The 21,425-nt window shown below is 43.8% G+C and overlaps 1 protein-coding gene across 2 annotated transcripts in view; it reads left to right on the top strand.

The window, feature by feature from the left end:
* The first annotated feature begins 12,309 nt into the window (after nucleotides 1-12,309).
* The window catches only part of GRK5 (G protein-coupled receptor kinase 5), a 153,455-nt gene continuing 144,339 nt past the window's right edge, over nucleotides 12,310-21,425 (top strand). The window contains exon 1 of one of the 2 annotated variants that reach the window (XM_081863732.1): nucleotides 12,310-12,732. In XM_081863732.1, coding sequence (XP_081719858.1) covers nucleotides 12,681-12,732 — 52 coding nt within the window. In that variant the 5' untranslated portion in view covers nucleotides 12,310-12,680. The remainder of the gene's footprint in view (nucleotides 12,733-21,425) is intronic. The other variant, XM_081863731.1, reaches the window with a different exon arrangement.

The following is a 21,425-nucleotide window of genomic DNA, read 5'->3' as shown; positions in this document are numbered from 1 at the left end:
CTCCTGACATATGGTTGTCAAGCCTCTGCTTAAAGACCTCCAAAGAAGGAGACTCCACCACACTCCTTGGCAGCAAATTCCACTGTCGAACAGCTCTTACTGTCAGGAAGTTCTTCCTAATGTTTAAATGTTTTAAATGTTTAAATGTTTAAATGATTTAAATGTTTAAATGTTTTAAATGTTTATTTATATATATTTATATATATACATTTTCCATTCATCATCTTATCTTTTTTTATATAGGCTTCCCGACTTATCTTTCATTGACATCCTGTTTCATATTCTTTGGTTTCCTACATCTCCTTATGTTTCTTGATCCTTTTTTCATTCTTTCTGATCCCTTATCTTGTCTGCTGCTGATCATAGGCTTATCCCAACTGCTAGTTAACCTTGATACCACCCTTTTAAAAGTATTCTTCAAGATACTCCCACTCACTTCTTGTCCCACCCCCACCCCCCATCATAATTTCTTATTTTGGCCACCAAACTTGCTAACTCAGCAAACTCTATTAATTTCTGCAACCATTGATCCTTTGTCAGAACAATCTTTTCTTTCCAATTCTTTGCCTAAGTTATTCTTGTGGCCACTGCTGCATATAAAAATAAATCCCTTACTTTCCTTGGTATCTCTTCCCCTATTATTGGCAGCAAGAAGGCTTCCCAGTCTTTTCAGGAAGGTGAATTTAAGCATCTTTTTAAGTTCCTCATATACCATATCCCAACTATTATTTTTGCATGCCTGCATAGCCACCACATATGGTATAGAAAACCATCTTTTTCTGAACATTTCCAACAATCATTCAATCATTGAAACCTCTCATACATTCTGCTGAGTTTACTTGGCATCAGATACCATCTATAAACCATTTTTTGGATATTATCTTGAATTGCATAGCAAGCCAAAATTTCCACTGTCCACCATTTTTCCCATGCTGAGAGTTCAATGTTATATCTGATGGGGGGGGCGGAGTTCTAGACCCTGCCTCCATGTAGTCTTCCTTGCTCCATTTTGGACACCCCCACACGACTATTCCTCAGTTGGAAGAGGGCCTCAAGGAGGATGTTTTCAGATTCCAGAAAGGAGGTCAGCCATCCCATGAGATCCTGAAAGAGATCAAAGGACAGAGGAGAAATGTCAGTTCCCTGTGGACATTACGACGGCTGCTCCAAGCCCAGGGTTTGATTTCAGTAGGAATTAGGAATTCCATGCCAAATGCCTGCACAACCTCCCTCTCAGCCAGACTCACAGGCCTTCCACCCAATGTCCCCCAAATCCCATCCTAGTCTCTCCTTCCCATCTCACCACTGGCTATCTCATGAAGCTTCTCACCACAATTGCCTCTGAAACCAGATTTTTCATGCAGTCCCCTGTCCGCTGCCTCTGAGCAGATGCCCAGAATTCAGACCAGGAACATCTGATCCCTGTCCAGTTGCTGAAATGGCAAAAGTCAGGCTGCCAGTTAAGGATAGGAAGGCCACTCTGTACCTGAGACTGTAAGAACTGGGGGCAAACATTGCATTGGGGGGGAGATCTGAGGGATTTAGCTCCTGCTATTCCATTTTCTCATATACTAACCCCAGGTAATGGGAAGACCTGCCTCCATGGCGAAAGTGCAATGAGAGAAGCAAAGGAGGACATGGGGAACAGGCCTGTTAATCTCTTAGTACTTTCCACAAACGGGTATGACAACATTCTTCCTTATTTCCTTGCTTCTGCTTTTATTGAAATCCTATAACGAGGTGGGGCACCTCAAGCCTGGGAGGCAAAGTGCAGCTCCCCAGGCCTCGCTGGCTAGCTCCTGGGACACTCTCCAGGTCATACGCCTTGTAGGCCACACCTTCTTTGTTCCCCCTCCAGGCCAAACCTATCGCGTGCGCCCCCATCCTCTCACTCCTTGACTGCTTTCGCCTGCCTGGAATGTGTTCTTCACCTGGGATCATGTTTCTTGCTTGCCTGGATGGAAGTGTATGTGCATTTGCAAACTGGTGACTTCTGTGCAGCTAGAATATACACTTGTGTAGAGAGGAAAGTGTCACATTCACTGCTCTTCCCACACCTGCCTCTGGTCCCAGGCACCACTAGCATCTAGTCTCCAGAATATGGTTCACAAGAGAATGTGGCTTTCCAGATTAAAATCACGCCTCCACACCCATGTCCTATCAGCTGTTTCATCGGACCCCACAAATTTATGGAGAATGAGGCTACTGAGAGTGGCAAAGTGGCATGTAGCTCTGTGTTAGCCTCTAAATGATGCCAGTTCTGGGGATTCAAAACAAGAAAAGGGCTCCTGGGTTCATGTCCTGTTATAGACTTCCTCACACATCCCTCCAGATACCTGGTTGGCCATTGGGGGGGGGTGGCTTCCTGTTTGCTGGATTGTATGACCTGTCCAGTTTGCTGGATTGTATGACCTGTCCAGTTTGCTGGATTGTATGACATCATAACAGCTACGAAAGAAGCAGCCAAGATGATCTAAGGCTTGGAGAATAGATAGATAGGGAGTTCACATTATGTTGAATTGGTTTATGAAATTGGCAGGAATATTTATAGGGATAGCGTTGCTTATGCTTAAAAGAGGTCTGAGAACAGCGAATAATTAGCTTTGTTCACTTCCCAATGTCAACTGGGAAATTTGCCAAACACACAAAAGATGCATCCACCACTTATTATATCATAAATTTATAGACTGCTTAGTAAAAAAATAACCCTCAAAGCATTTTACAAATATTCTACTTTGCTCCTCTACCCTTCCTCTTCCCCCTGGATCTGGTTAGAGGTTGAAATTAAACTTTGGAACATATAAGGGGCAGCTAGGATCTCTATTTTGGCAGCCAGTGGCAATCCCACTCCCCTCCCCCACTCCAAATTGCATTTCTGGAAACAATTTGAAGGGTTGTGTTTTTTATAAAAATCCTAGTGGAATCATTTGGCAGTGGCTGCTTTAAATTAAGTAATGACTTCTTGAGAGATTTTGGAAACGGGCATTGTGGATGTAGCACTAACATGCAAGCCTCATAGTTTAACAACTATAAAATGCTACGCTTCAGAGCCTGTGGAATGTTTTGAAATAAGAGGCACTGCCCTATTGCTATTGCTAGGTGACTACAGATTCATTCCATACACGGGGAGAGTGTGTAAGAATTCTATGATACGCAGGCTGCCTGCCAGATGTTTTGAATGAGGTCAGCGTACTCCTAACCCGCTGTTATGACACATCATTGAATGTTGAGACAATATGCCAATTTGTAGGGTCATAACCTCATTGTAGCCCTCACAATTAACTGAAGGCAGGCAAATTGTTAATCATTTGTAGGGAGACACTGAAAAGGCATAATGAGCTGGTGGCCAGCAGCTATGCTTACAGATTTTATACTACAGAGAGGAAAACCCAGTTCTCCAGCCATTTGAATGAATATGATGTTGATCAGTTTGTTTTTTTTTTTTTTTAAAAAATAATTTTTATTGGGTTTTTACATTTTATAACAACAGACACACACACAAAGACAAAGACAAACAAACACACAAATACAATTACATACCCTAAGTTTCTTTACCCACTTTCATTGACTTCCCCCCACCCCCTCCTCTTACATCCCAATTCCAAAGTTAATTCAGCAAGTTCTTACCTAACCTCTTAAAGATATTCACATTGCTTTTGAAAATTAAAATCTTTTGTTTATCTGTATTCAACTATCCAATTCTCTTATAATCATTAATTTCTTTTTTTTTTTAAGGTCGATCTAACTTCCCCTTCACAAATTTTCCCTTTGTTATATTAATTATAGGTCACATTGACCAAGTAATACAAAACATAACATTTTATAATTCTATTCTCTCCCCCCCCTGCCCCGGTTTCTGTCCCTTCCTAGACAAATGTCCAGAAAACAAACAAAAAATATTTCTAGCCCGGATTCCTCACGTCCGAGGCGTCTAATTCTCTGTCAGTCCCTCTCTGCCAGCTATATTGGTAGTCCTCTTTGATGGTCCTAAGACCCCGAAGGAGTTCAGTCAGAGTCAAATCATATTTTCTTTCATTCAGAATGTTGAAGAGTGTTTGCTGCGAAAGACCATCTAGTTTTCCATACTCAAGAGAAAAGTCCCAATCATATTGCTTTGTTCTTTCTAGTTTTAATATTCCAAGTACTCCAGGGGCTTCTCTCTTCTTCTTTCTCATCTTTCGCAGGTCTGTAATCCAGAGGTCTTCTTGCTCATACTCTGACGCTGCAGATTTCTGGTTGATATTTTCCACTTGTAGTGTCTGAACTCCTTCTTTTTTCTCTGTCAATTCCAAAGGCATCTCTTCCTGCTCAGCTGCAGAATTTTTATCGTACATCTCCTTTGTGCATTCAGCAGAGTTGTTTGTTTCAGGATTCAAGGTCATAAAAACTTTACTCAGAGCCATACTCTGCTCCTGCAGGATTCCCACGAGAAAAAACATTTTTTCTATCTCCGCCAGTAATTTTCCCTCTGCAGCCATTGTAATGTCACTAATTCCCCCTAGGGGGCTTTCAGTTATTTAGTAGTCCTTTTCCAATAATCTGTTACTTTGTTATTATCAATACTTTGTTTCCAATCGCCTCAGTCCAAATGTATCAACTTTAATTCCAAGAGTTATTAAATAGCAAAATTCTTTACTTTGTCCGCCCGTTTGACAGCTTCTTTGACAGCTGTCAAACTCCTTTCACTTCTTCCTCCGGGACCCAAATAGGACACTCCCGGGTTTTTTGGGGGGGATACACACAAAGTTCCAAATTCCCTTTCTCTCCAGCACAAAAATCTTGTTCTATCAAATTTGTGAGAAACTTTTAAATCCTCAAAACAGTATTCATTCCGCCTTAATTCTCCGTTCCTTGCTTTGAAACGTCTATAAGTGGAGGGGGTGCGGACTTCCCTTTAACACATCCCCCGATCGTGCCGAATTCACAGGATAAAATTTTTAAAGTCCAAATTCCACTACTCACGGGTCCTTTGTTATCCAGTCCAAATTTGGGAAGAAAGTCAGCGCTCTCCGGCCATGGCTTGCGGCTTCACTCTACTGAGGTAGCGGTCTACTCTCAGCACCACGCCACTCTCCGTACCCTCTCCGCAGCCTTTAAAAAGGCTCTTCGTGGGTCGGGGAGGGCGCTTGAGGTGCCCACCGAGTCACCAAGTCCGCAGGCTTCCGCGCCTGCGGTTTCTGAGGGTCCCCGTGTCGCCGGCACGGCAAGACCCGTCCTCAGCAGAGCCGATTCCCTCCGGAGCTCGGAGGGAATCCGCCATTAGCCGTTCGCGCTAACCCGGAAGTCCCGATGTTGATCAGTTTGCATTGACTCAAACTGCTAAGCATGCTTCCACTTTGGCGGTGTCATTTGTTTGCAATTTCTGGTACATCACGGCTAGCAGTAATAAATCTTGAGATGCTGTGGATGCGATCATTTCACTTCTGGTGGCATTAATTAAGATTCAGCTTGGAAAATATTTGCAGACAAATATAAATGTACCCAATTTACTAAATTAAAAGGCCTTCTGCACCACATTTTTCAAATATCACGTATTCTCTGAAGCTGGGGCACTCAAACTTGATTTAAAAATAATAATAAAAACAAGAGCAGCTGCATTCCAACAAGAGCTCTGAACTACACAGATGTGTTTGGAAGACCCCAAGCAGCCGAAAAGGGCTGTGGACCATCGACTCCCATAATTACATGGATGCAACAGTTACATATGCAAAGAGGAATGGAGAACAAGCTATTGGAAGGCTACTCCCATGAATAATCCTTATAGAAAGTATTTGTTTCTCATTGGAAATTTTGTCTTGGAAAAAAAACAACCCAAGATTTTCGCCTTCTCCTGTAGAGACAGGAGACAGTCTGTTACTGCAGTATTCACAGCTGCAGACCTGCAAGCCCACTCAGTTGGTGACTCATCCGCTGCAACAGCTCATAACACAGCCCTTCATTTACCAGTCTTCTTTTCTTATTACAGTGAGGCCAAATTTCAGCTTTTGTACTGAGGGGGGAATAAATGTGTTAGCGTTTCACTCCCAGGCCCCTGAAAGATGGCTGCTCGACCATTTTCCCCCTCTGACAGCCTGTGTTTATCAAAAGGTGTTTTATGAAGTGTCCCTGCTTAGCTGTGAATGAAAAATACCTTCCTTCTTAAAAGAGACTGTGAAGCAAAATTTAAAGGTTTACTTGGGACTCCCCCCCCCTTCTCTTTATACCTTTATAATTCTAGGCTTAGAAATTTTCCTTAGCCAGTTCCAAACAAAAACTACACTGGGTTATGTGTCTTTTAAAAAAATATTTTTTCTCCAGAGGAGAAAAAGTACATGGGAGACTAAGCTATGGAAAACCCTCTCACCATGAATTAAAGGCAGCGTATAGGTGGCAGTGCTGGGTCAACCCAGTAGGGCAAATAGGACCAGGCTGCAACGTTGCCATCTTTTGCATGCTTAATTGGGAGTCGGTTATGCCAATCTCAGTTTAGTTACTCCTAAGCAAACACGTGTAAGATCATGCGCAGCAAAGACCTATCACAAATTTTACTTAAACGTCTACCTTGCCTTAGCCAAAGCACCCTGGGTAGGTAATAAGTCTGCAACTGCTAGGAGGAAACAGCAAGGTTTTCTTTAAAAGAAGCTGTTGACCCAGTTATCATTCAGTAAAAGCCAATAACATTTAGTGCATCACGGTAAATCCGCGTCCCTCTCCCAGTTCAACCTTCTCAACACCCCCCCCCCCGAAGAGCAATTATTTGGTCAACAGCACTTTCAATACCTAGCCTTTGTCAAGCATGGGGCAGTGAGGGGTGACAGCCACCTAGAATGCAGGTCTGCAAACTCTGGCTCTCGTGAGCTGGCAAACAGAAGAAGAAGAAGATGAAGAAGAGTTTGGATTTGATATCCCGCTTTATCACTACCCGAAGGAGTCTCAAAGCGGCTAACATTCTCCTTTCTCTTCCTCCCCCACAACAAACACTCTGTGAGGTGAGTGGGGCTGAGAGACTTCAAAGAAGTGTGACTGGCTCAAGGTCACCCAGCAGCTGCATGTGGAGGAGCGGAGACGCGAACCCGGTTCCCCAGATTATGAATCTACCGCTCTTAACCACTACACCACACTGGCTCTCTCAGATGCTAATGCTAAGAGACCAGGTCCTCCAGCCCAGCCGCCATGACTGGCCAACGTTCCAGGATATGAAGCATGTGAAGCTGCCTTAACCTGAGCCAGACCATTGGCCCATCAAGCCCAACCCTGTTCTTCAGGGTCTTCCCCATCTTGCCACCCGAGACCCTTTTCGCCAGCAATGCTGTGGCTGAATGTGGTGTTCTGCTACAAACCATATGCACAAAGCCTTACCTCCTCCCAGTGAAGAACCTGAAACAGTTATCGGATCCAAGTAAACATTTTATTTCAGATCATTCATGCAAATATTGAAATTGAATATTTAAATATTTGGCTACGGAGGCATTCATCTGCATGTACAATCAGTGTTAGCACTTCTGTTATTGAAGAAGAGCTCATTTGGGAAGAGCCAACGTCATCAATGAGTTACTTTGCCGCCATCCACAAGGAGGCTTCGTCAAAGCATTTATCACTGCCTCTGCTTCCTCTGCTGGTTCCCTGGGGAGGAATATTAGATTGTAAGGGCATCGGGGCAGGGGACTGTCCTCTGGTAGCCTGTAAGCTGCTGTGCATACTGATACCGCTACATGAAAAATAATGAAAAACAACTTATGATTTAATCAGAACAGTTACAATGTGCCACAGTAGAAATGGGAAATCAGGTGGAAGCAACCAGCACAGCCTGTTCAGAAGAGGTCTTTTGGAGGGCACAGTGGGCAGAAAGGGGTGCAAAACTCCCTTTGCATGAACATCCTTGTGCGAATACAGCATTGGATATTTCCAAGTAAGTATGTGCAGGATCAAGTTCCGTAGATTTCTGAGCTATTGGACCCCAGGCTTAACTGTGATATGCAAATCACACTCTCAAGTGGCTATTATGTAGCTCCTATTATTCCCATTTCATTTTGAAGGTTGTGGCCTCTTTCCTGACCTTGTCAGGCACACAAAACTCCCTGTTCCTTCTGCAAGGCAGATGAAATTCAGCTGATGCACTATTTCCTTTTTTTATAATATTTATTAAGGGTTTTTTTGTTACAACACACAAAACAAAACATACAAAAATATCACATTTATAACATATTTTCTTATCCTCTTTGGACTTCCTCACATCTCCCGCTCCTGCGTTCCAAATTTATAAAAATTAATCCAGCATATTTATCACCTTGTCCCCACCTTACAATCTAGTTTTCCAATGTTATATCTTAAATTTTAGATATATTCATTTCACTCTATTAAAACATTAAAACATTAAGCTTAGCCTAATAGTTATCTAAAAAATTGATTTTTTCGTAAATTTAACTTATCTTCATAATTCACTTCATCTGTTCCGATGGTGCCAAATTGTTTATGATCAAGCATCCTGCTTAACATTCATACAATTTACAATATTTTTGCAGATAAATCTTAATTTTTTTCCAGTCTTCTTCCACCGTCTCCTGATGCACTATTTCCTGCTACAGAGCTGCAGTAATGGGGAAATAAAAAATTCATATGAAACTAAATTTAAATCCACATTTAGATATGTATTTAATCTCAATGTATGCCACTCGTAAACTATTTTCCCCCATAATAGGCACGCACAGACATATATGGTACTTTTTTGAGCCAAGAAAACTGCAGAATTCAGAGAAATGCAGAATCTGAAGGCTCATTCTGTTCCGATCCATGCTTCAGCCCCAGAGGTGCAAATTGGGTCCGTTCACTTAAAAATGCAAATCCATCAAAAATTCTCTTCCATCCCCATCTGCCTTGTGGGTGTTTTATGAGCACAACTGAAGAGGATTGTAAAATGCTCCACAAACATAAAAATGCTACACAAATACTTAGCAATTAACTCCGCTGACTTTAATGGTTCAACAGATGACTACAATCCAAGCCTCAAAATGCAGTTTGTGGTGTCATGCCTGTGGTCTTCCATTAACGTAACGGAAAGCTAGTATTCTTCTGAAATCACACGAGCTACTGCTATGCAATTCCATGAGAGAAAAGGTCTTAAGGAGAATGCTTGGGGAGCTGTGGTTAAAAATGCCAACCCCAGATAATAACCAATAAGCCTCCTTGAGAGAAATACACTGTGCATCTTATAAAGAGATAAGGACTAGTATTCTCTGGATTTCACCAATGGCTTCAACATTGATGTATCATTAAAAATAGTGATCCCACAATGAGGGTGGATTCCTCCTCCCCTCTCTGTTTCTCTCTCTCTCTCTCTCTCTCTCTCTCACACACACACACACACACACACACAGAGAGAGAGAGAGAGAGAGAGAGAAGTTGGCAAACCAAAAATGCTTGTTGGAAAAATACATTAAAAAAAAACAAAACCAAAAAACAGCACTCAATCCTTTTGGTGGACTGTAAAATGGGCATTTGGACTGTAAAATGGGCACTTGCTGTTGAACTGTTTGAGATTGGGCAGCTCTCCCTTACCCAGTTACAGCATGCTGGTCCATGGACCACACTAGCTAAAACATCTATCTGATTTTAGTTGTTTATAAAGATGCATTTTTGCTATGTTTGTATACACTGAGGGCTCCATAGGGCCATGGAAGGGGACAGATTTTGTAAAATAAATAAGACAAAATGTGAAAAACTTGGGGAAAGTGACATCATTTGGGGTTAAGGCACAAGTGGCTAATCTGTGGTGCAGGCTAATGTGTGGTGTGTTTTTTTTGCAGCATATCTGCCCAAGAGCAGGCAGACCTGCCATGGTCAGGGCAGCACACCAATCTCTCACGTCTGCTCCCTGACCAGAGCAAGAAGCATACCAGGCAACAGGCTGCTGTATATTCTCCATCATTTGCACTCAAGCGGCACTGCCTGATGCTCATGACTAGGCTTGGAGGCCACTTGCCACAGAGGTTGGGCGCAGCCTGTCTTCTTCATCCCAGATATAAGAAAGCCACTAGGTGGCACCATGGCACAACTCAAGGTCTACCAGGGGGATTGCTGTGGTCAATTAACTGGACTTCTAGCACAGCTGTTGCTGAAGGGATGTTATTAATCATCCCGGAGAAGAGACAGAAGTTCTGGATACGCTTGTCTCCAAACAGTAAGCATCTGAACTGCGTTTCTCATGAGATCTCATAATGGTCTCTCATGTCTTAAGGGGCTTACTGTAAACAAGTCTTAAATTTCTGCAGGAAAGAGCCAATCGGCAAGGGGAAACAACTATGGGCCGATTCAAATATTGCAGGTCCTATCTGCGCAGAGGCCACTGAAAACTGCTTCCATCCGTGCAGAAGCGAAAACAAAGCAGTTTTCCATGTGATTCACCCTACTTAGTAGGGAGCCTCCATGCCGGGAGAGTGACCAGTTAGGAGCACTTGTACTAGTAAACACTCTGCTCTTAACCCACCAATTGCTGCCTAATCCTTGTCATAGTCTATGGAACTACTCTGAAGTAAGTGGGTTCTGACTGCATACCTACTGCTACCCAGGTTGCAGTGCCACTGTTTTATTTCAGTAAGATCATAATTTCTCAATCACTCCACCTGAGAACGAGGGCAGCTTCACATGTTTTAGCAAATGAAAAGCCTCTGCATTTCTATCAAGGCCTGTTTGCCCATGTTTCAAACACACCAGTGCCCTGTGGCTATCGCAGAAAATGCATAGCCATCCATACTGGAAACACAGGGATTTCTCTTGTTCAGTAGAAGTGTATAAGGCAGCTCCGATTTGGGCTGTAGTTGTCAAATTTCCTGTTTAATATGCAACCTTCATCCTATGCACACTGACTTGGAAAGAACTGCCTCTGAAGCCCAAGGCGCTTGATCTCTATTAACAGAGCAAACCTAGCCCCTTATCTGTGCTCCTGGCAAGCCTTAGGATGTGGCAAAGGTTTCTCTCTTCCATCAAGCTCAAGTCCCTGTACACCCCTGCGCTCCACTCCCAGATGCAGGCTGCTGTCAAGCTACCACCAGCGGAAATTCTGTCAGCACTAGCTGACGTAAGGCCCTAAAACAGGGCATTTTGTGGGGTAAGACCAAAGCCAAGGATGGATCTGCAACCAGTCTATTTCTCTCAGAGGCATCCAATCCAGCAAAAGTGAGGGCTGCGGCCTCCTTAAACCACAATTCATTGTTGGAGTGTGTATCACATAGTACAACCCAATGCATGTTCATTAAATCACAAGTAAGTCCCACTGTTCACTGGGGCTTACAAGTCCCTAGCAAATCAGTTTAGAAAGAGGCCACAGGCTTTCAGTGTCTTCCCAATTCATTTATCCTATCCAGTAGAAAACAGTAACAGAGAGTTATAGTTTTATATAGGGCTAAAGTATCAGTCATAAACTCAGAATTATTAGGACTGGCCATATGAAACGCTTGTTAACTTTGTTGTTACGTTTATCCCGATTTGATCTCCTATCCAAACAGCAAACCTGGAACAGATAGGTAGCCGTGTTGGTCTGCCATAGTCAAAACAAAATAAAAGAAAAAAATTCCTTCCAGTAGCACCTTAAAGACCAACTAAGTTAGTTCTAGGTATGAGCTTTCGTGTGCATGCACATGGAGACAGGATTGTCACTCAAATGGTATTGGGCTTCAGCCAGCAGTTCAACAGGTTCTGCCATTCCCAGTAAAAACTACATTACAGCCACTTGCTCTGAACTCCTTGAAGACTGGGACGCAAATATGATAAAATGCACAGCAGGAAGCAGAATCTATTTAACAACAACTGCAACAAAATTGTATGGAAGAAGGAGACGCAGCCTGCATCTTAAGTAGTTTATGTCTCTTTCTTCCATTCAATCCTGTTGCCGTTCAGCCAAAGGAAAGCGGCATCGCAGCAGACATCCGAGCTCGCAGGGTTTCCACCAGCAACTTCTTTCGCTAATGCGAGGGAGCTGATAGACAACCTGCAGAAAGATCGTTACGGTCCACCCTCCCTGGCGCAGCATGCAGCCCAGTTTGCAAGTCCAGACCATTTCCGCTCGCTCTGCCGCTTCCCGTCTCCTTTCCCAACTGCACAAGGCAGCTGCAAAACGCACACACAGATAGACACGCGCCCGCCCGGCTCTCCCTCCGGCCAGTTGCGTGCGCGCGCGGGAAACGCACAGCCCGGGGAAGCGCCCCCGAGACTACATCTCCCAGTATGCCCGGCTCGGCACGGCCGAGGTGCGAGCCAGCTGTGGAGCACGGCGCCTGCGCTATGCTGCGGAACTGGCTGGGCCGTGCCACGCCCCCGCGGAGGGAGGCAGCGAGCGCCTGTAACCTGACACCGTCAGAGGAGGGGAGGCGGGAGGGCGGGCTTTGCCTGTCGGCGCGGAGAATGGAGTAAGGGAGAGACGTAAGGAGGGAGGTGCGCGGACGGGACTCGAGGGCTGGACGGCGGAGAGCGAGCCAGCGAGCAGGCAGCGGCGCTTCGCCGAGGGAGGCAGCTCGACGGAGGGATCGAGAGGAGGAAGAGAAAGAATGCCCTAGGGACGGACGGCGGGACCGGGCTGCTTGCTGGCTGGCTTGCTGCTGCTGCTGCTGCTGCTCCTTCCACGAGCGGAGCGGAGAGAGAGAGAGAGAGACCCGGGCGCGCCTCCTGCCATTGACATCCTCGCCGCAGCGCCCTGACGGAGCTTGTCAATGGAGCTGGAAAACATCGTGGCCAACACGGTCCTGCTCAAAGCCCGCGAAGGTAAGCGAGCATCCATCTCTCGCTCGCTCTCTTTTCCGCCTGCCGCATTTCGCCCTCCCTCGCCCTGCCTGCGCGGTGGGGGGAAAGGGGCAAAGGGGGGATGGCCAGGCTTCGGGGCGCACGGTGGCGGAGCCGCGCGCAGGCTGGCAGCCCTCTCTCTGCGCGACGCGCACCTTTCGAAGGAATTCGCCTCGGCGGAGGTGGGCAGCTCGGCGGCATCGAGACGCCACGAAACTTCCCCTCCGGGCTCGCCCCTCCAGACGTGCGGGTGTGATTTCGGCGTGCATTGTTTGGAAAAGGTCAGCTGCGAACGCATCCGCTCCCGGGGAGCGCAGAAGCGAGAACTTCTGGCTCCGGAGCCCGGAGGGGTCTCTGTGTGTCTGGATGAGGAGGGTTGACGTAAGGGGGGGGGGAGTGTGCAGAAACTAGTCGCCAAAGGGCTTTCTTGGGGTGTTCTCCGCGGAGACGAAGAGGAGAGAAATGGATGCAAGTAGACTTCTGCGAGGGGCAAATTCGCTGGCATGGGAAAAGCGCCCCGCCCCAACTGATGCAAAAGAAGGCATGGCATTCAAAGGAAGCGATTGAGGGGTGCTTTGATTTTTCTTTGCAGAAGCTGCTGTTATAATACGTCTGTGCGTGTGTAATTTAAATTTGCAAAATAAAAGGCGGGGGCTGGTTGCTTGTAGGAAAGGTATGATAGCCATCTCTGCTCCAAATGGCTCCTGGATTTATTATGACCATTGCCAGCTTCATCACTGGGAACACCCCCCCCCCCCAGTCTGTTTTACTGTCTCGCATCATCTGGGTAGGGGAAGTGGCTTTCTCTTCTTGAATGACAGCATGTTTTCTTTTTTCCTTTTATCCCTTTTGGCTCAGCCTAACCCCAACCTTTCAGAGGAGGATATCCTCTGAGAGAGGCAGTTACATCTGAAGGGCTTGCCTTTCGAAGACAGGCTTGCAATATCTGAAGCTCTCATTCACACCATTTGATGAATGAAGAGCCCCCCCCCCAAGTCAGAACCAGAGGCAGGTCCTGTGTGCTACCTTTTGACCATTCCCAGGCTGATGCACACCTAATATACAGAGAAGGTGGAGGAGAGTGTTCTTTTTCTGGGAGAGCAGTGGGGGAACAATTGCAGCTGCTCAAAGCGACCCAAGGCATTCATTTTCCACTTGTGCCACATCCCTGGTGCTCTTTAATCAGGTAGTGGGTGGGGTGCTTTAATCTCAGCCTTTTGTTTCCTTACCTCTGAGCCCACCAGCACGCTGTGATTATTTAAACGTCCCACCCTCAACGCTAGATGATCCATTCAGAAATGCATCTAATGGCCCCCTAACTAATTTTCAGACTGTGGTCTGGATTGCATAAGCGGTTGGGGAGGGCCTGTAGAGAGATGGTCCCTGTATTACCGCACAGGCTGCGTTAGGCGGTCTTTCAAATTTTATGAATGTGGTCGTCGTGTCTCGTCTAACTTCTCGCATTGAACCTCATGAAACTCTTATGAGGACACCTCCCATAGTATCCAGAGAACAATGTGCATTTGCGCAATTGATTACCCAGTAAATATAAACATTATGTAAGAATATAGGCGATAAATGCTGAGCTAAATATTGAGCTATGTCCTTAATTCTTTTCGGTAATGAAAAGTGGACAGAATAACATGCCTGATCTGAGAGGAGAAACAGACATTGTTCATAACAGACACTTGGCAAAAATCCTTGCATATCACTAAGAGCTTTTCTAAAGGCACTGTTAGTATTAATGAAAGAGGCAGCACATTCTCTCTCTCTCTCCCTCTCTCTCTCCCCAGCAAACGCTAAAGGGAGAAATGGTCCCAGAACATCTGTGATGAGCCATCTAGTGGCTGAACATTAGCATGCATTTAATGGTTAGGGGAAAACTTTCGAACCTTTTTGCAGCTTTCAGAAAAAGTACTTGTGGTCAATTTGTTGTTGATTCGACTGGCGAGGTGGAGATGCAGTTGTTTTCTTTGCTTGAAGGTATTGGTTCGTCTGCAAGGGTAGGTTAAATGCTCACACAATCCTCACATGGATGCTTTATGAGGATTCTTCCCCACCCCCTCTAGAAAGAGCATGAAGCAGTGTTTGCACATTTTAAACTGCTACAGACTTGTGCCTCTGTTTATTAGAGGCTCAAGGAGGATTCACACATGACTGGTTTTGTTCTCTATGCAGCGACTTTCTAACCTGTAATCATAACAAGCCAGACACTTGAAGATTCTTCAGACGTATTACTGCTGTGTGACTGTTTCTTTCCTGCTTTTCTTCTTCCAATGAGTTTTTGTGATGGATTTAGATTCTCCTGTTGCTCTTCCAACCGACTTCAGTTATTGCATGTATTTATTTATTTATTTATTTATTTCACCGCCTTTAATATTGTGGAAGGTTTCTGCCACTCTTAATATTTTACTTTATAATTTTTAATGTGAAACGTAACAATGGTGCACCGCTGTGAGTGCACAAAATGATATGTCTAAATACTGGGTTGTAATGGAGTACTTTAAATTGGTCTATTTGTCGTTTCACGTTCAGACAGAATCATCTGCTCAAGACGTTTCAATCCATATCAGTTGTTCAATGAACAGAACCCAATGTTGATGAAATGTTCAGTTTGGAATAGGTTCCTCTTGTGCAATCCATCACTTATCAGCTTCTCCTTTTTTTTCTTTTTAAAGGAAGCCTATTTCTGTCTGTAATGGCTCTTCAGAGGTTACACTGGTTTTCCGCTACTTTTTTCAATAAATGGACACAATGTAGGGCAACACATGTTAATCTTGGCTATTTTTTTAAAAAAAATATTGAATGTTCAGATCACATTTCAATAAAACATAACCATAAACCCAAAGACGACATGCATTAGTCATTTCAGAATAAGACACACTTCAGCTGTGACACAGGACAGGTGAAGAAACGCTATATAATAATGTTAGCCTAAATAGACCCCAAGTATAGACAGAGTTGAGGCAAGAGGGGGAGATTAGTAGAAATGAGTGTCCATATAGATATGGGATGTTTACCTTCCAACTGAACATGGGAGGTGCTTTAATGCAGATCCTCCCTGAATCCTGCCTCAATATTCCAAAAATTCAAGCCAATATTTTCCTTTCCAAATTAGTTTTGCCTGTAATTCTGCATATAATCTGTGACTGGTCACTCCTTCACAAATGTTCTTCATGACTAGTGCAGAAATGTACCCCTTGAGCCAGCCGTTTTAAAATCTGTTCAGAGAGCTGTACTGTCACCAGAAAGCAAAGCAATACACAAATCATCTTTGGCGACAGGAGCGGTGCTGCGTTCCCCACTGTTCTTTTGATCCTGTGACCAAACATTCAGCCGCAACTTGCAAGCCACAATTTTTTTAAAATAAAAAACAACATCGCCGGCAAAATACACCGTCACAAAAATAACAAGCAAGAGTTGTAGATCGGTGATTGATAGCATGCTTTCCATGCAAAAAGTATCACCTGACATCTCTAGATGGGGGGGGGGGAATATATTGAACCCCTGGAAATCTGTTGCCATTCAGTATACAGTACTGAATTAGACGGAGCAATGATGTGACTCCGTTTTCCTGTATTCCAGTCGTGGCCTTTTGCAGAATATTAATAATTAAGTTACTTTTGCAAAAATATTTGTTGCAATTCATTTAGTTTCGGAAAGTCTCTTACCTTAACCATGGTTATTTTTCAGCATCTGGACCTTCAGCCATCTACGTTTTAGAGGAAACACTTCTACTGCAAACTTCAGCTGCTTGATCTTTTTGGTACATGCACACTCTCCCTGTGCTACAGAACTAGGTTTAAAATAGTCATTCCGCTTGTCCAGTGGTGGGATACACTTAAGCAGTTCTGGAGAAGCTTAATCACAAAGGTCAAATACGTAGGTTAAGAATAATCCAAGTTATGTCATGACATTTTGGAAACCTTTACATTCTAAGAGACTTTCGTCCAGACACTTCAGATAACAGCTTGGTGTGGAGGCCTTGATGTTTCAGAAATGAGAGATAAAGGCTAAAAGCAATGTCAGTACAGCAACCAGGAAGTGGACCAGAAGATTAAGTGGACCAGAAGATTAATGTAGTAATAGAGTAAAACCTGCCACCATTTCAGCCATGGCTTCTGCTTCCTAGGTGAAGTATTATATTGTTCAAAAGAATCCAGATAACTGAAGGAAAATGCTTTGTATATTTGTCCATTAAAGTTAGCCAGCCTGCCTAGTTTGATGATGTGGCATGCACAAGATTTTTGGGGGGTATTCTATTGACATTGCATATAATTTTTATTTATTATGCCATAAACTGCTCTGTGATTGCTATGGAATAAAGGGAGGTTTAAAAATTTGGTTAATAAATAAATGTGATGTTTATTATTATACCACAATCAACAGGGATAATTCATACCATACAAAATATTGTTCAAGCATTGCTATAACTAACAAATTCCAAGTTTCTCTGCTACACTGCCAAAACCATATGTGAGTATAATTTTTTGTTTTTGAGAATAAAGAACTGGTGTTCTCTATTTTTTTTGGGGGGGGAGCAACAATTCTCTGTTTTGCATCTCTTGATTTTAAACGATTCTGTGTGATCTGGTGTGCACACAAAAGGAGTTTTGGAAATCCTCCCGCAAGCATTCTGGAGCGAAGTGTTATAAACAGCTCATAGGATTGGTCCTGGGAAGTTTACCCAGGCAAGGTGTTCAGCTGTAACCTTTTAATGTGTTTGCTGGTGGCTTAGCCTCAAAAAATTATTGCAGGAATGACTCTGCCCACAGTTTAAGAAGGACTTGGAGCCAGTTCACAGCATACCTTTTTGTGTAGGAGCATCACCAGAAAGTGACGTTTTGAAGGCATCTCCCAAAATACAAATCTCAACGTATTGCACACCAAAATTGCTTTGTTGTTTTTCTTGCAGCTTAATCGCTGGTGTGCATGAAGGGGAAATGATGCAGCTCAGTGGTAAAGGAGAAGCCAAAGGTCCAAATTTCAATCCATGGCATCTTTAGCTAGGGCTAGGAAAGATCTCATGCTGACTGGCAGAGCCTCTCCCACATTTCAATCTCCAACCTGGTGCTGGCCAGCTGTATTGGACTATAGCTCCTGTGCTAGCTGGGGCTGATGGGAGTTGTAGTATCAAATGTCTCGTTGGGAAGATGTATTAACATTTAAGTTAGGTAACAGACAAGATTTAATTGTTTCTATTGATGGGAAGTCTGTCCCCAACCCCCACCGCAACTTTGCATGCCCTCAAAACACAATGTATTTAAAATTACACTTCTTCATGCCTTCTGGGTACCTGGTTTACCTAAATAGCATTATTTCAATTGCAAATAAATTCTTAATACTTAAACCAGACAGGGTCATCAAGCCAATGTTTTTTGTTTTGGAAATAGCAAAGTGACCTGTTTTGTTCCAAGACATTATTTGCTGTTTATGAACTGAAATTAACAACTCTAGAATTGAAATAAACAGGCTCTAGAATACCACAGACCCTGTTTAGCAAAGGTGAATACTGCTGAAATTGATTCCTTATTTGGCATCATGGTGTGTTTAATCTTGATGTGATGGAACAATAATTTGCATGCTGCTATCGTTTTGAATGTAGCATCAGTAGATTGTTACAGTGATATGGAGCATGAGTTGTCTCGTTCTGCAGAGAAGTTTACATTCTTGTTTTAAGTAATGAAAATCCATGCAACGTATGGAAAATGAAATTGGAAGAAAACTTTTCAATGTGGATAAATTTTGGTATCATGCAATAGATCCCCCCCTTCTTTTTTTCTGATCCTCAAATATCCATATCTTTGATGTGTGCCTTGGGCCATCAAAAGAACTGAAAATCAAAGAACTGAAATCCCATAAAACATTTTAATTAAAATGATGTTCACTTGTTAAATAAAAGCAATCATGAAGTAAATATAAATGGAAGAGCCTGAAAAAAAGTCTAGGAGTACAGTTCCTACCTTGTGCCTTTGCTGTGCTGTCATACATCTTAAACTAGAAAACGGGTTACTGTATAGGAAAGGAAACCATCGGTTTCTGGGCAATTGACTCTCTGTGCAATGAATCTCCAGGTTTTGTGACACTAGCTCAGCTTTCCCCAACCTGATAATCCTCCAGATTGCTGATGGCAGTTGTAGTCCAACATATTTGAAGGGCACCAGGTTGGGGACTGCTGCACCAGCAGATTTATTTCCAAGCTGAAATTAGCCCGGGCTACACCAGGCTTTGCCTTTTGATGAGTCTGTTTCATCTCTTAAGTCCCTTCTCTGTAACAGGAGTGGGTCTTCCCACCTTAAAGTCTGCATGTCCATTTGCATGCAGATGGTCCAAAGTTCAACCCCCACTATCTCTAGTTAAACTTGGATGTCATATACTGCTGCTGGGAGGGATCTGCCTGATACTTTGAGAGGTTGCTGCTGGTCAGAGTAGATAATACTAGATCTGACTCTGGGAAAGGCAACTCCTTCTGCTCGTCTTGCTTCCCAAGGAGCAAGATGGCAGCCTTCATTCCACCACTACAAATGGATGCTCCTCCTTCCATTACAAGTGGGTAGGATATACGTCAAATTGGGATTTGCGGGGCTATTTCTCCAATGGCTAATTTGACAAGGGACAAATTGTTAGTCCAGTCTTTGCCAACCCGAACTCCTCCTGATGTTTTGAACTACAACTTCTGTTATCCCTAGCATTGACCAGGCTGGCTGGGGCTGATGGGAGTTGGAGTCCAACCGCATCTGACAGGCACCAGGTTGGTGAAAGCTGTGCATGTATTCCATGCCAGCAGTCAACTTTTCTTGCAAGAGCCCTTGGGCGTGAGTTGGTTTTGAAGATGGCGTTTTTGATCTTGATAAAACTGTCTTGTGTGGCTGCAGTGAGTGGGAAAGTGTCTTGAGTTCATGTGCAGGTAGTTACAGAGGCTGGGATGTTCATTTTACACATCAGGTTCTGAAAGGGGAAAGGGCTCCCTTTGTCGGTGTGAGTGGCGCCTTTCACAACTTGCAGATTGCCCTTTCTTCAGTGTAGCATTGTGACCAGCCATCGGACCAGCTCTGCATTATTCCGTGGCATTGGAATATGCATGGGCCACGCCTTCCCGACGTAATGCAAGATGGTGCAATATTTAGTAGATGCCAAAAGATCAGTTCTAGTCGAATGGCATTAAATGTTATCTAATAAAATAGAGTGCAACAGACATGCTCACTGCGTCGATGTGTCTTCCTTTTGTGCTGGAAGCTGATGTGCGTCTGTCTGTGTGCCAGCTCCTCTCCCTCTTCACAAGCAAGCTTACCCATACTGTGCTAAGAACAGAAATTGCTCCCCCAAATTGGTGTTTGGAAAAAATGTGTATATTTATGTGTATGCAGCTGCTGTGACTGTATAAACACAGTATGTTTAAAGCACTCCCCTGATGAATCCTGGGAATTGTGGTTTAAGGATGCTGAGAACTGTATCTCTGCGAAGGGGAAACTACAGTTTCCATTATTCTTTTTTATTGAGGAAGGTGCTTTAAATGTTTGATGTGTTGTGCAGTGTTATGCCCATTAATACCACAGTAAGTAGATCCAAAATCTCTTCCCTGGGGAAGTGGCAGTGAGAATAAAGGGGATAAGAATGAAATTTGGGTCTGGATGAATCGATATCTGCCCATATCTGTCTAGCATCTAGTTTTCCAGTGTAAAGGTGTCCCCAATGTGCCCGCTTTCCCTCTTTTCAAAGCTTCACCCTTTGAAGAAGCTGTTTTAAATCTGCAAGTACTGAAATGAAGTAATAACGTCCGTATTCTGTTGCAGCAAAAAACCACAACGGTGTCCTGTGGCATTTTAAAGACTTGCAAATTTATCATGGCATCATCTCATCATGAAGTGGGCTGTAGTCCATGAAAGCTTATTCCATCATAAATCTGTTAGCCTTTAAGCTGCCACAAGAGCTGAAACAAATATAATAATAAAAATCGGGCCCTTTTCCCGTCAGAGATAATGACTGACTTTGAGGCTCAGCTGACATGAGATGCATATACATGCAGAGTCCCACCCCCAAATCCTGAGCCTCTTTGTCATCTAGCACTACAAATTGCTTGCCAGATGTGATGTTTACCCCACCCTGGCCCAACATCTTGTGTGAGGACAGGTTACTGTAAATTGTGTGAGCCTCCTGCAAGTCCTTCACAGTGGAGTACTGTTGGCATACATTTGCAGGCTTGGGCACAAAGCCTGCTGTTCTGCAAAGCCATTCGTGTGCATGCGAGGGACAATCACGCACCAAGCCAAAATAAAATAAAATAGGATATTCCTCTTGCAGTTGCTTGCAAGGCTGAAGAGGTAAAGCCAATTTTAATCCTAAAGCAGCTTGCCCATTCAAGCCATGCAGCAGAATTGCCAGGTGCCTGCAGATCCATGCTGTTTGCTGCACTTTATAGGACTGTGGCCTTGATGCTTCACAGCTGGCAAAACACCTGGAATTCCATCAAAAAATGGAACGATTTGCCTATAGTAGAGAAATATTTTCTGGTTATAATTGCTTCCTGAAACAGGGATTTACAACATCCCTTGGAGATTAGATAGTGTTAGGACAAATTCCAAAGAAGATAGCTTAAATGCTTTACCGTATCACAGGTTTCATTGTGTTTCAAACAGTAGTATGCTTATTATTCTGCTCATACAGAAGCAGGATTG

The sequence above is a fragment of the Podarcis erhardii genome (genome assembly GCF_964252035.2).
Source record: "Podarcis erhardii genome assembly, chromosome: 5".
NCBI lineage: Eukaryota > Metazoa > Chordata > Lepidosauria > Squamata > Lacertidae > Podarcis > Podarcis erhardii.
The sequence above is the reverse complement of the archived record's forward strand: the minus strand, read 5'-3'. Positions and strand labels throughout refer to the sequence as shown.